This window comes from Temnothorax americanus, unplaced genomic scaffold (assembly GCF_048541705.1).
Source record: "Temnothorax americanus isolate GAGA-0224 unplaced genomic scaffold, ASM4854170v1 Scaffold27, whole genome shotgun sequence".
Lineage (NCBI taxonomy): Eukaryota > Metazoa > Arthropoda > Insecta > Hymenoptera > Formicidae > Temnothorax > Temnothorax americanus.
Window position 1 is genome coordinate 897564 of NW_027509411.1, and position 13482 is coordinate 911045.

Here is a 13482-nt window from a genome sequence, read left to right on the forward strand (position 1 = left end):
TCAGCGCAAAGCTTAGAAGTTTGATTTCACGCTTACCCGTGTCATTGTCTCTGGAGCTCACTCGTAGAACGGGGGTTCCGAATACCGCCGCCTCCGATACCGAGATATTGTAGGAGTCCTGGGTGAATTCGGGCGGGCAGTCGTTCACGTCCAGGACAAGGATGCTGACGAGCACCTCCGCGTAAACGCCTGACACGCTGTCGGTGGCGCGCACAGTCAGTTCATACTGCTTCTTTTGCTCATAATCCAGCTCATCCACCACATAGATTACACCTGATTTATACGAAGAGAAGATTGTAGACCCAAAGCACACACTACGCAGCGAAGTGTCTACGTATCCGTCAAAGGAGCGGTGCTCTTTTTGAAAGCGAGTGCGTATGAGAAATTAATCTACTCTGTTGATACTTAACTTTTATATTATCGCCATTTTGATTTCACAATTATTGAAATTTGGTGAATTTAGAATCACCTAAATTTACAATGTAAAATTATGTACAGGGTACAGGAGAAAAACGATCAAAGTCCACTTTTTGTCGAATTTGATCTGATAATGTTATCTTGTGGCATTTTTAAAAAACTTTCATAATTCTTATATCTTCTATTTTTTGATCACGTTTTGATAAAAAAGAATTACAATTCACTGGAAATAAGGCCGAAAGGTGTTTTCCCGTGCTAGGGAAAAACGATTATAGTCCACACGCTTGTGAGAAAAAAACCAACATACAATATAAACACTAAGTAAATAATATGCATTTCAATACTTTTTCCAATAGCTTTCTAAGATATCTGATGTTTTGAAACTTAAAAAATTACGTTTTTCTCGAGATTTCTCCGGATAGACATTGATCGTTTTTCCCCTATAGCCTTCACATAAATTTGCGATATCAATTCGACGGATCTGTAGACACTGGAAGACGAGCTGGAAGACGTGAATAAATGCAGTCACGCGTGTAATCATGTTTACATAAAACGTCAGAGATTCCAGCATGTATGATTTGCCAATGCCTGGTAATAATGCCTGCACCTCTCGAGAGATAAAAGTCAAAATTTTACATCGCGACTGCATCACTCTGATGTATCGCGGTGTTCTTATTAAATTAATTCCGAAATAATCAAGAAAATGAAATAGATAATAATAGCGTATCTGCCTTACGTAAGGTGCAGGCACGACATGCGAGCAGGTTGAAGCTATTGAAATCTCGTGAAAAAAATGAAAATGGGTGGGCCGCACGTTCAACATCACAGGCGAAATATTTATGATGTGTCTAGACTGGCCTCGGATCGTGGAACGATAGTGCGTGTAAGCGGCTATTGTGTTCCAAGCCGGTGTTTCGTGTGGTTCCATCGCGATTACAATTTAATGAGACCCGCCCAGATTACGATCGTGGAAAAACGGGGAATGGGAACAAAATTAATTTTGTGGATGTGATGTACACGACCAAAGCGGTTTATATTTAGGAGAGGAGAAGGCTCCCTCGAAAGCAGATATTGTAATCTTTTTAATTGATAGGCTCAGAAAACTTCATCTTCGTAAATGTTAGCCTGCCGCGAGAGCGTGCAACAAGCTTACGGCTTACGCTACAAGCTAGCAAACTATGTCAATAATTCGGAACGTTTATCTTTTATTGTTACTTTTACCGTAGTATGTATCGTGCGATTAATACGTCTAATTAAGTGTTACTGACAATATGCAATAAAATCAAAATTAGTTGGTGGAAATTAAAAGATGTGAAAAAATAAACATAAAACTAAACATGCCGTATGTAATTTGAGAAATATGAGAAATGTATCTTACACAAATTTTGTAAAGGTGATTGATGCATTTATTTGTAACAGTGCGAACACACACACACACACAGACACACACACACACACACACACACGCACGCACGCACGCACGCACGCACGCACGCACGCACGCACGCACGCACGCACGCACGCACGCACGCACGCACGCACGCACGCGCGCACGCACGCACGCACGCGCGCACGCACGCACGCACGCGCGCACACACACACGCACGCACGCACGCACGCACGCACGCACGCACGCGCGCGTATGTCTATTCACATATACATATATACATATAGTTTTTGAAATAATGATGTAACCAAAATAAAATAATTCTTCGTGAAAACAAAGCTCTGTATAAAAAAATTTTATTCTACATCTTTGCTTTAGCTTATCATAAAGAATTATTTTATTTTTGATTGTACCACTTCAGAAACACAATGTATATTACGTATGTTTTAAGGGAGAATAGATTGCACATGTCGGCGTGTTGTTATGGTAATTGCATAAGATAATTGAATAATTTGCATCGATCAAAATGTTAATTGGAAATTCAATAAAACACTGCAGCAATTGATAAGCGTATATATATTCTGAATTGTTAATTACATTTTCTATTAAAAATTTAAGATTAAATTTGCGATTTCATGTTGAGAATAACATGACAGCAATCGATTGTTTAAATGTGAATCTATAAATGACTGACTTCGTTCTTTGAAAGTCTATGTAAGATATCTCCGGAGTAGAATTACATAGATTTATAAAACATCTTGAAATTAAGAGCAAGTAAGAAATTCAAATCTGAAAGTTCTAATTGCATTCGATGCTATCGAATCGGTAATACAAGCCGCTCCCGATTTAATTATTGAATCTCAGATTTATCCAAATTCAATTTCGTTGTTCGCGCATTGTTTCAATCTATTCGATCCAACTGCAGTGATTTGCCTGTGATATTACATCATGCATGAACATAGAGCGGTGTATAACATAGCGTAGCAACACATCATAAGACCGATAGAACTAGAATTTTTTTTTATACTCACAAGGACCATTGTTACTGTCGGGGGCTGCGAAACAGGGAGATACAACAAGACTTTAATCTCTAGTTTCCAGACACAAGCAGTTGTAAGAAATACATATGGAAAAAGTATCACGATCTGAGTACAATTATCTACTACTAAAAAGTAACCATAAATACGGAACAACTACTAAAAAATATATAATCGAAAAATATATTCGTTGGAGAGAGAGAGAGAGAGAGAAAGCCAAATAAAGATTAAATAAAGAAATTAAAATAACGTAGAATCGGCGCTAATCAATTTAAAATTTAAAATGTGTGTAAAAATATCTAAAATTTTAATATCTCATGATTAAAATTATAACAGATTAAAAATATTATGTTTCATCGATTTGTGTCCATCTTCCCCTAATTTCACCAATATTGTTATGCGATTAGAACTTAGTAACCAACTACCATAATGCAACAAAACTGACAAGTTTATTAAATATAGACATACTAGCAATATATCATAAGAAACCCTTTTGTTTGAATAGTGTAAGTCCCATAGCCAAGTTACGAAATAAAAAGGGGAATTTTTTATTCGGGTCCATGTCTGACATATTCATTTCAATGTAACGTTTATATATTTTCACTTAAAAAAGGCTCTGAATATGGAACATTTTCACCATTTTATTGACTAAAAAAAATCTTTAAATAAATTTGGTTTATGATATTTCTTGCTGCGCAACTAATAGGAAACAACATCTCGCCAATTCTTATATGTTTCTACTTTTTCATTGTATCATACAACTTTTACGTTACTATCTCATACGAAATTATTTGCTGGTGTAGAGTTCTCATTTTTCATCTAATAGCGCATGCCCGAGAATTTATGTTGCGTATATTTTATTTTACTTACCCGTGTTGAAGTCCAGGGCAAACTCCTCAAAATCATTGCCCTTAGTAATGCTGTATATGAGTTTGCGATTCAGAGGTGACTCAGCTTGAATGGATAACGCCAGAGGTGAATGTACTTCTATACTCTCGAGCACGCTATCCGTGTAGAATTGCTTGTCAAATACTGGCATCGAGCGATCTATCACCTTCACGTTGACTGGCACTTCAATAGAACAAGGCGTTATTCCTGCAATCATATTTAGAAGCTCATTTAAAACGGGCTTAAGCGGAAAGCAGAGTTATTGACTTTAACAAACTCACCGCCGTCGTACGCGGCGATCGTAAGCTGGTACTCGCGATTGTGACCTTCGAGATTCTGTTTTAACGATATTTCACCGGTTTTCCGGCACACCTTGAAAAGTTCCCCGTGACCCTTCTTCAATTCGTATCTCACCTCGCCGTTATCGCCGCTATCCATGTCTATCGCGTGAACCTAAATGATAAGAGCGAGACGTTTTAAAATTTATGTATACAAGATCGAAGTTAAAATTGAAAAGAAAAATCATATCATTCATGTATTATAAAAAGAAATCCCCTTTACCTTCGTAATGACGTCGCCTTTTTGTGCGTCGACGGAGACGACAGCGTAGTAAGGTAAATTAACGAATATCGGACAATTGTCGTTTATGTCGAGTATAGTGACATTCACTATGACATGAGCCACCCTGGGCTTCTCCCGATCCGGCGGGTGGCTCTTCGCTTCGACGATCAATTCATAGTGATCGCACACCTCTCGATCGAATCGTATGCCATTGGTTCTGATCGCGCCGGAAGTTGGTCCGATTACAAACATGTCGGTGGGATTAAGAATACTGAAGACAATGTGCTCGTTCAATGAACTACCGAGAACGTTCACTACCACTACGGTTGCAATCTTCGTGGAGTTCTCCAAGATGGCACCTTCGTAGACATTCTTTTGGAAGATCAAACCGGAGTTCTCCGATTTTTCTACCATCACGTTCACCTGCGCCACGCTCGAGTACTTGCCGTCCGACACTCGCACGTGGAGAAGATAGTTCTTCTTCATACGTTCTGGATTATGGACCGTAATAATGCCGCTCTGAGCATCTATATCAAAAGTGTGAGCCTTATTCCCATCGATGATGTCATATCTAAATAATTATTAAACGTATTATCCATCAAGTAAGCTATATGTAGAAAGCAAATCGAAAATCTTAATAATGTAATTAACAAGAGATTTAAAGAACATCTTTTATGGATACGTGCATCCGTCATTTAGTAATTTTCAATAAAAATGATACGCAACGTAAACGAAATACAGTCATTATTACAAACTAAAGCATCTAATATTGAATACAAGATTCGTATAAGGGTCTTAACAGCTCGAAAGCCCACTAACGTTTCTGCAGCGTACGTACCTCAATGCCGCTCCTTCGGAGCTGTCAGGATCGATGGCGTTCACCCGAGTGACGGCGACGTTCTTATACGTCGGCAGCAGAAGCGTAACGTTGTAATCAGTCCTGGAGAACTTGGGCGGACAATCGTTGACATCTGTCACGGCTATCATCACTTTGGCGGTGGTCTCGGACGAGAGCTTCGGCTTGCCTAAATCCGAGACCTTCACGTGAAACGAGAACATCGGTATGGTCTCGTGGTCCAGCAGCATGACCGTGCGTATGGCGCCGGTGCTGGAGTCTATGTGGAAGTACTTTCGCGGCAGATCCTCGACAATGTCGTAATTAAGCAGCGCGTTCAACTCGGAATCCGCGTCCTCGGCCTTGATGACCAGCGGCGCGCTCGTGTTGGTCAACACGAGGGAACCGATGCTGGCACCCTCGCTGATCTCGCCGCTGTACTGGGCCTGCAGGAAGCGCGGCGCGTTATCGTTCCGGTCGAGCACGTGAACGATGACGTTGCACGTGGCGGACGCGCCGGCCATATTCGTCGCCAACACCGTCAGATTGTAGAACTTGGTTGTCTCGTAGTCCAGCTGATTCTTGATGACGATCACGCCGGTGCTCGGATTCACGAAGAACGTGTCGTCGCGATTGCCGCGCACGATCTCGAACTGCAACGACGACGTACTCCGCGCCTCCACGTGCTTCACGTACGTGCCCAGCTGCTGATTCTCGTATATCTCCGCGGACAGCTCCTTCTGGATGAAGCGCGGCGGGGCGTTGTCGGCCATCGTCACCATCACGTGCACCGGCACGGTGTTCGCCAGCGCGGGAGAGCCGTGATCGGTCGCCTTCACGAGTAGGATGTACTCGGAGGAGACGCCGAGGTCAAGCTCGCGGGCGACGCGGATGAAACCGAGATCCGGATCGATGGTGAACACGTTGCCGACATTGCCGGACGTGATCGAGTAGGTGATCTCGGCGTTCTCGCCGCGATCCCGATCGATCGCGCACACCTGCACCACCGCCGTGCCGATCGGCGAGCTCTCGTATACATTGCCCTGAATGATCTCGCTGATGAACTCGGGCGCGTGATCGTTGTGGTCGTGGACGGTGACGATCACGCGAGCGTAGTTGCGCTTAGCCGGCGTGCCCTGATCCTTGACCATCACCGTCAGCACGTGCTCCTCGATGGTCTCCCGGTCGAGCGGCTCGTTCAACGTGATCGAACCCAGGACCGAGTCCACGTGGAAAATCTCGAGCGAGGCCTGAGTCTGCGCCGCGTGCAGACTGTAGAAGACCTTCTTATCCTCGTCCTCGTCGGTCGCGTGCAGCTGCAGGATTCTCTCGCCCTTCTCGACATTCTCCGAGATGTCGACGCGATACGTGTTCTCGGTGAACTCCGGCCGGTGATCGTTGATGTCGATCACGGTAACGAGCAGCTGCGTCAGCGTCGTGTGTACCCCGTCGGTTACGCCGATTGTAAGATTGTAGAAGTTCTGGGTCTCCCAATCCAGCCTCTTGGCCAGCAGCACGTTACCGTTGTCGCGGCCGATGAAGAACTCGTCGCGCTTGTCGCCGTCTAAAACGTGTCGGCAGAATTTTCAGGGTGACTCTTGTGATTTCTAGCATTTAATCCCATCATAGATACGCGGAAGCGTAATGTTTAATCCTAGCTAGCCACACTTATTTTCGAGTCCTTAATTCGATACACTTCGTGAGACCGTTCGACTTTGTCGCATTGTCATTTTCGTGTTAATTAATATTTTTAATGTAAAATGTTGACGATAATATTAGATCAAGAAAATGAGTTGAGTTTAAACTGAACGTATTATAAGAAAAAGATTGCAAGAAAATGGAGAAAGCATGTTTTCAGAGAAAAAAAATTCTCAAATAGTTTTGCAAATGCGACTTAAGAAAAAGTAATGTTTATTCGCTGTTGTAGCGGATACCTGATACTTAAAAAAAAAAACAGTATGCTATGATTCGATCCAAAAAGTATATCAATTTAGTCATTTGAATTGTATAGCAATTTTCACAAAGAAATAACGAGTTTAAATACAAATAGTATAAAATAACTTTTTACTTTTAGCATGATCTCACATCAAGTATACATTGTTATAAGTATTTGGAATTGTTAAAGAATTATTTTAAAAACTTATAATTTCTTTAAACACAAATAATGTGGAAAACTAGAAAACCGAAAAATGTGGCGAGCTAGAATTAAGAAAATACAGCAAAAATCAGATATCTTTTTATGAGATAAATATACATCCTTATCTTTGCGTTTTAGAAATTTTAAAATTAGAAGTTAAATTACTGAACGATCATATCTTTGGCACGAGAGTAATAAAGAACGCAATGTCTCTCACGGGAATTCTAGATCATCGTGAAAAATGTGTATCCTTTCTTACCTAAAATATCGTACCACAGAGAATCACCGTCTCGGTCGCTAGCTTGCACGAGGGCGACTAAAAAGCCCGCCTCGTCGCTCTCCGTGACTTCTACACTTTGATTGTTTGTCTTGAACACTGGAGGGTTCTCCGATTCCTTCGGCGTCTCCACAACTTGAACAGAAACTCGAGTCTGATGACTACGCTGGGGCTCACCGTGATCGGCCGCTCGTATCTGCAGAGGATATACAGCACGTGGAAACTCCCATTCAAATTGAGTTTACATTGTATAAGAATACCGGGTATGAATATGCCACATTATAAAGTCAGAATCTAAAATCCAACGTGATATGATGCAAACTTACTCAAATTTCTTCTTGCCTCTACGCGCCAATTGTTACACAACTTAATATTATTTTATAGGAATAACGAATAATTATGTAAGTATCACTTTTACTCTGATTATTTTATTTCTATACTCAAAGATTTTTTTTTCACAAGGCAGGAACGCACCGCGATTGTAACAGTTTGCAAAATTTGCATTTTGTGAGTGTCAATAAATAATCATTTCACACTATGTGTATAGTGTTCTTGTGTATAGTTATTCATCCCGTATATGATTTTCATTTTCGACGATTAGACTTTGAAATTTCGATTACACAACAAGAAATCGTCCATTTCATTTTCTAATAATAAAACAGTTATTTGTACACCACTAAAGTGTTTTTAATTAATAAAAAAAAAAGATTACCATCATTTCGTATTCTTGTCCAGCCTCGAATCCACGCTGGGAGTACACCATCCCCGTGGTGGGATGAATTTTAAACTTGCCCTTTCCCCGACCGCCTTTGATGCTATACTGGATTCTCCCATTGTCACCGATATCTTGGTCATACGCAAGAACCTAAACGTAAATTCCGAAAGTTATCTCATTGCCATTATGTTACGACAAAACCATCGACCGTGACAAAAATTCATCCGGCACGAAAGAAACGTTAGTACTTTCGGTACTATTTATCATTGAGAAAATGCTGCGAACAAGGATTGACCCGAAGACAGTGATTAGCATCATTTATAGAGATGTGCGAATCAAGGATTTTTGATGTCGAATCGAATCAAATCGAAGCGAATCGAATGATTTCGGGTCGAATAGTTGAAATATAATTTTTAATTAACAATAAAATAATTATTAGATTAAATTTTAATAGATAATATGTAAAATAATATTTAAACACACACACGTGGAAATATAATATTGATTATATAATATAAATTCTTAAAAAAAACAAAAAAATATATTTAAATATTTAATATAAAACTCTAATAAAATATATTTTATTTAATGTCGCAGATAGGTAACTGAAACAATTAGCCGAAAAATCATAGATAAATTATTAAAAAACTCTAATTTCGTATCCAATAACATTATCTAATTACATATATAGAAATTAAAATAAAATAATATAGTTTCTCATAACTCTTACTATTTTTTTACGCATATATATATATTCAAACTTTTACTTACAATTTTTGACAGGCTCACAGGACATGTCAAAATTTAAAAATAAACTTTTTGGCTGCTACTTAGTCGCTCAGTGAGTGGTTGTAATACTTAATGCTTTTGTTTATAAACGGGGAATATGATTTTATAAAATTGATAATATACATATATATTACGTATGATTCGTAACCGAACTATCTAGATTCGTCGAATAGTTCGGATTTGAATCATAGAAATTCGAATTCGAATAGTTCGCACATCTCTATATAGTCATTTAACATAAACATTCCTATTCAAAGATCGTAAAAATGGCTCGTATCGGCGCACAAGTATCTCTTGAAAAAAAAAAAAGGAATCTTTCAAATAAAAGACGCTCCTTTCTGCAATCCTTTAAACGTCTAAACGCAAACTGCATACTCAGGCTCGCGACAGATAGAGGTAGATGCAACTTGCGCAATTATACGTTCCTCACGGCGCGCGGCGCGGCGCGTCGCGAAAAACAACGAGTCTTCGATCGAAGCGCAATGTGGCATAATCCGCATGCGGTACATCGAGAAAGAGCTAAAGATCGTCGTGATAGCAAGATGCAGCAGGCTTTCCTCCGCGGTCTATCGCGGGATGCCTCAAGCGTGCTAACGATCGCGATCGCGGGGTGTCGCGGACTCGAGAGAGTAAGATTGGTAGCCGAGCGAAACCGGAAACTGTTGCGGTGCGACGGCGATGGGAGGATGCAACTCGCTCCCGCGAGTGTATTCACGTGTTATTCCCGGCAAAACGGACGAGTCCAGGCGTGTACACGGAAAAAATATAGTTGTCTGTGCATTAGCTTCCGCTGTTTCCACCGACAGCTCTTGTATTTCTCTCTCTCTCTCTTCCTCTCGTTCTCTCCGGAACGAACATTTTTCTCCGGGTGTACCCTGCCGACTCGTTCGTTGCTGCACCAGCGGCGATCGCGTTTCTCTCCTTCCGGCATCCTCTTCTGCATGAGAAAACGGGAGAAATCGGGAGGCGCGCGATAAACTTGACTAATTACTTATCCGACTCCGCGCGAAAGGCGTCGAGACCGTACCCCTTGATGTCCTCTCTTGGTGCGCCGCCGCCGCGCCGGCTGGCTTTTGGCATTTTAACGCGGCACATGTATCCTCGCACATTGCACGTACCGTGTTACCTGAGTTATTTGCAATTTCGAACTTACGCTCGATGTTTGAGACGATACGCATATACGCAGATACAATCCGCGATATCTCGTTCCGCCCTATTTCCCCTCCAGCTGCGCATTCGCTCGTGGAGGTGAGATGCTTTTCGATCGTATATCTCGTGCGGACGTTGCGCGTGATGTGCAATATGTGATCCTGGGAAATATATCTCTTCGACTTGTGGAGGTAGCGACGAGACGTGAATGACCCGTGCCGAACCGGGAATCCAGCGGAAAATTTCGCAAGCGCGGTACCCCGATATCCCTCTCGCTAAACCGCAAGATCCTTCGGTGGTGTGCAATCATTAGCAGCGATAAGATAACGGAACATTCTCAGGCGGCAGCCGCGCGTCGTACGATAAGGCAACATTCAGGAGCACAATACACATAGACGAGCACAAGAGAGGCACGAATTATCAGATAAAGAGAGAGAGCGAGAGGATGCGAAGAGAAGGAACGGAGAGAAAGACAGACGCGGGGGTGAAAAGGGGTGAAGCCAAGAATGCCAACAATGTTATATGTATAATACATATGGTACATAAAGAGTGTGCGCGCAGGATAGGACAAAACATTCAATTAATAATTGTAAACCTTGAGTGGTCGCGCACGGAAGCTTGATTACCGAATAGAGTGCTGTTATATACATAATTATATAAATCCATTATAATTGCCGACTTCGTCGACTACACTTGGCTTTCAGAAATAATTCTACCACGTGCGACCAGTCAAGGTGTGATCAATCAAGTGCGTGTACACGTGGCCGTCCTATCGACGGGCACAGCGATAGCATGAGAGAAAAAAATATATAATATATATATATATATATATATATATATATATATATATATATCATACAATCGGCATAAAAGCGCTCATGAATCAACGCAAACGGCCCGCGTAAAAATGAAACGATCCGGCCAGTTCCCGGATAATCAAATATAAAATATAATAGGTATACATAAGAGCTCTATTTGTATGCTCGCTCGCACCGCGCTAGGCGCGCTTATTTTACGTGCCAAGGTGTCCTTACCCTGAAGATACGATCTCCTGACAAGGTGTCGGGGCTAAATGTCTCCCAAGTCCCGTTCTCTAGTAACGTATCGATCGAAAGGTCGAACTCCCGCGAGCGGTTCCTCGATTTCTGTCGAGAACCAGAGAGGACAGCTTTTAGCCTCAGGACTGTTTCTATCGGGTGGTTCGATTCTTTTTTCTCTCTCTCCCCCCCCTTCGCGACGACTATACGTATCTGCGCGCTGATCGTTTATCCTCGTTATATCCTTCTTCCTGCCGACGGGCACGGACGACGTCGCCCCGACCTCGCGTCGTCGTCCCGAGAAAAACTTGAAGCCCATTCAAGTTCCCGACGTAATAAAGCCGCGCGCGAAACTTCGCGGTGCTCTGCACACCCTTTTAAGTAGAAAGGCCTGACATTTTTGCATAATTACTTTCGCACGTGTTCTCATTTTATCATCGGCGTGATATTGCACCAGGTGTCACGTATAGGTACATATGCGATCGCGATCGCGAAGTTATTTAATTTGTGTTTCAGGCGCGCGGATGCGAGATTTTTTTAATTTTTAGCTTAATTATAAATTTTTTCTGTCAACGAGATCGGTGCATGGGTATTGTTTCGTAATGCAAAGCTAATGCTCTCGTTTCGAAAAATTCGGTCTCCGTTTTGTATATTTTTCAGGCATCGTGCTGCAAGTAAAAAGCGTTTTTCCTCCGTATTTTCCTGTTTTCTCGTAACACGACGCGGATTAAACACATTCCGGATATGTATAGTATATAGCTGTAAACAAATAACATTAATATTTGTGTCGTGTGTGTGCGTGTGTGCGCGTATGTATGTATGTATGTGCACGTGCGCGAGGATCGACCGACATAACTGTAATGAAAAGTAGCACATTTTATACGCGCTACTACACCGGTTAAGATGCGATAAGCTTTGCGTTTTTTTTTTTTTTTTTTTTTAAATTATTTCTCTACGCCAATTAGATCTGAAATATAAATTAAAAGGACTTTCTTTTCTCGCTGTTACGTGACGACAAAATCTTGCGGTCGTGCTTAATTGTAAACGCGCTGTATTTAAGTATTGATCTCCTTTGGATCAAAGTCATAAATTCTCTCGTCTTCAATTAGGTCTGCACCGTTTCAGCGACGCCTCGTAATTTAATTTGCGCCGGCCGACCTCCAGCCGATGCTCGTGTTTGCAGCGGACGTGCGACGTTCACATGGAGGTTCACCTTCGTATTCACAAAGGTTACGGGAGAAAGAGAGAGCGATAGAGAAAGATGAGAGAGATCGAGAGAGAGATGGAAGAGAGAAATGGGATGACGGTTTGTGCCGGGGATCCTCGTGCTAGGGTTCATAAGCTAAATCTACCCTTTCTACGCGACGATACCTCTCCCCACCCCTCGGTGATGGATTACTTTGATCATTGAGAAGATACATTGAAAACAGAAGGCTTTGATGGGAAAACGACAACGACAAGCGAGGAAGGAGGAAAAATAGGAAAAGTCGCAAGCAGTCTGCTCCGTGGTATAATGTATAATATATCAGGCTAGGTCTCTTTTTTGTTTTTATGGCCCGACAGTGTGACGCTCTTGTGAATTGTGCGTTGGTGGAATACTCGCGAATTCCAGGCCAAGTTACGGGCCGCGCGTCGCGAGACGACCAACAACGTGAGACATGAATAGAATTTTACACGCTCATGTAGCGAGACGATTCGTCGTCCGCAATGCGAATTAAAACAATTTAACGCGTGGTATGTACAGCGAGATGCTATAAAGGTAGGCGCTTTTTACACACACGGGGACGACAACGGAGAAAGCAGAATCGTACGGGGAGAGATTTGGGTCGCTCGCCGTTTGCGACCGCCTCTTTGTTCTCTGTCCATTCCCCTTGTCCATTCGCCGGCGGTGGAAATGTATTTACAAGAAACACGGATGAATGGAAAGCCCATCGGGAAGAGCGCGGTGTGATGCAATGTGCACGGTGAAACTAAAAAAAATCTCTACCTGGAAGAGCGGCTTGTCGGTCGCCGGCGACGCTGGAATCTGGACCGTGTAGAACTTCTGCTCGAATTCCGGACCGTGGTCATTAATGTCCGCTACATCGATGACGACTCTCGTAGTCGACGACAAAGGCGGCCTGCCGTTGTCTCTCACTGTCACCTGAAAGCACGAAATCACCCCCGCACAATTACATAATGGAATAACTCAATATATCACCAAACATACACGTTACGTTTGGAACCGCGACACAATCGTTCAAAGATACATGT

The 13482-nt window shown here is 42.2% G+C and overlaps 1 protein-coding gene across 7 annotated transcripts in view; it reads right to left on the reverse strand.

Moving 5' to 3' along the window:
• Nucleotides 1-13482, reverse strand: part of Kug (FAT atypical cadherin kugelei) — a 351540-nt gene that overhangs the window by 11541 nt on the left and 326517 nt on the right. For 4 of the 7 annotated variants that reach the window (XM_077409797.1, XM_077409791.1, XM_077409792.1 and 1 more), the window contains 10 exons: nt 13217-13372; nt 11227-11337; nt 8252-8404; nt 7522-7735; nt 5129-6689; nt 4291-4861; nt 4011-4182; nt 3712-3936; nt 2836-2859; nt 37-273 (listed from right to left, as the gene is read on the reverse strand). In XM_077409797.1, coding sequence (XP_077265923.1) covers nt 37-273; nt 2836-2859; nt 3712-3936; nt 4011-4182; nt 4291-4861; nt 5129-6689; nt 7522-7735; nt 8252-8404; nt 11227-11337; nt 13217-13372 — 3424 coding nt within the window. The remainder of the gene's footprint in view (nt 1-36; nt 274-2835; nt 2860-3711; nt 3937-4010; nt 4183-4290; nt 4862-5128; nt 6690-7521; nt 7736-8251; nt 8405-11226; nt 11338-13216; nt 13373-13482) is intronic. The other 3 variants (XM_077409795.1, XM_077409793.1, XM_077409796.1) reach the window with 3 other exon arrangements.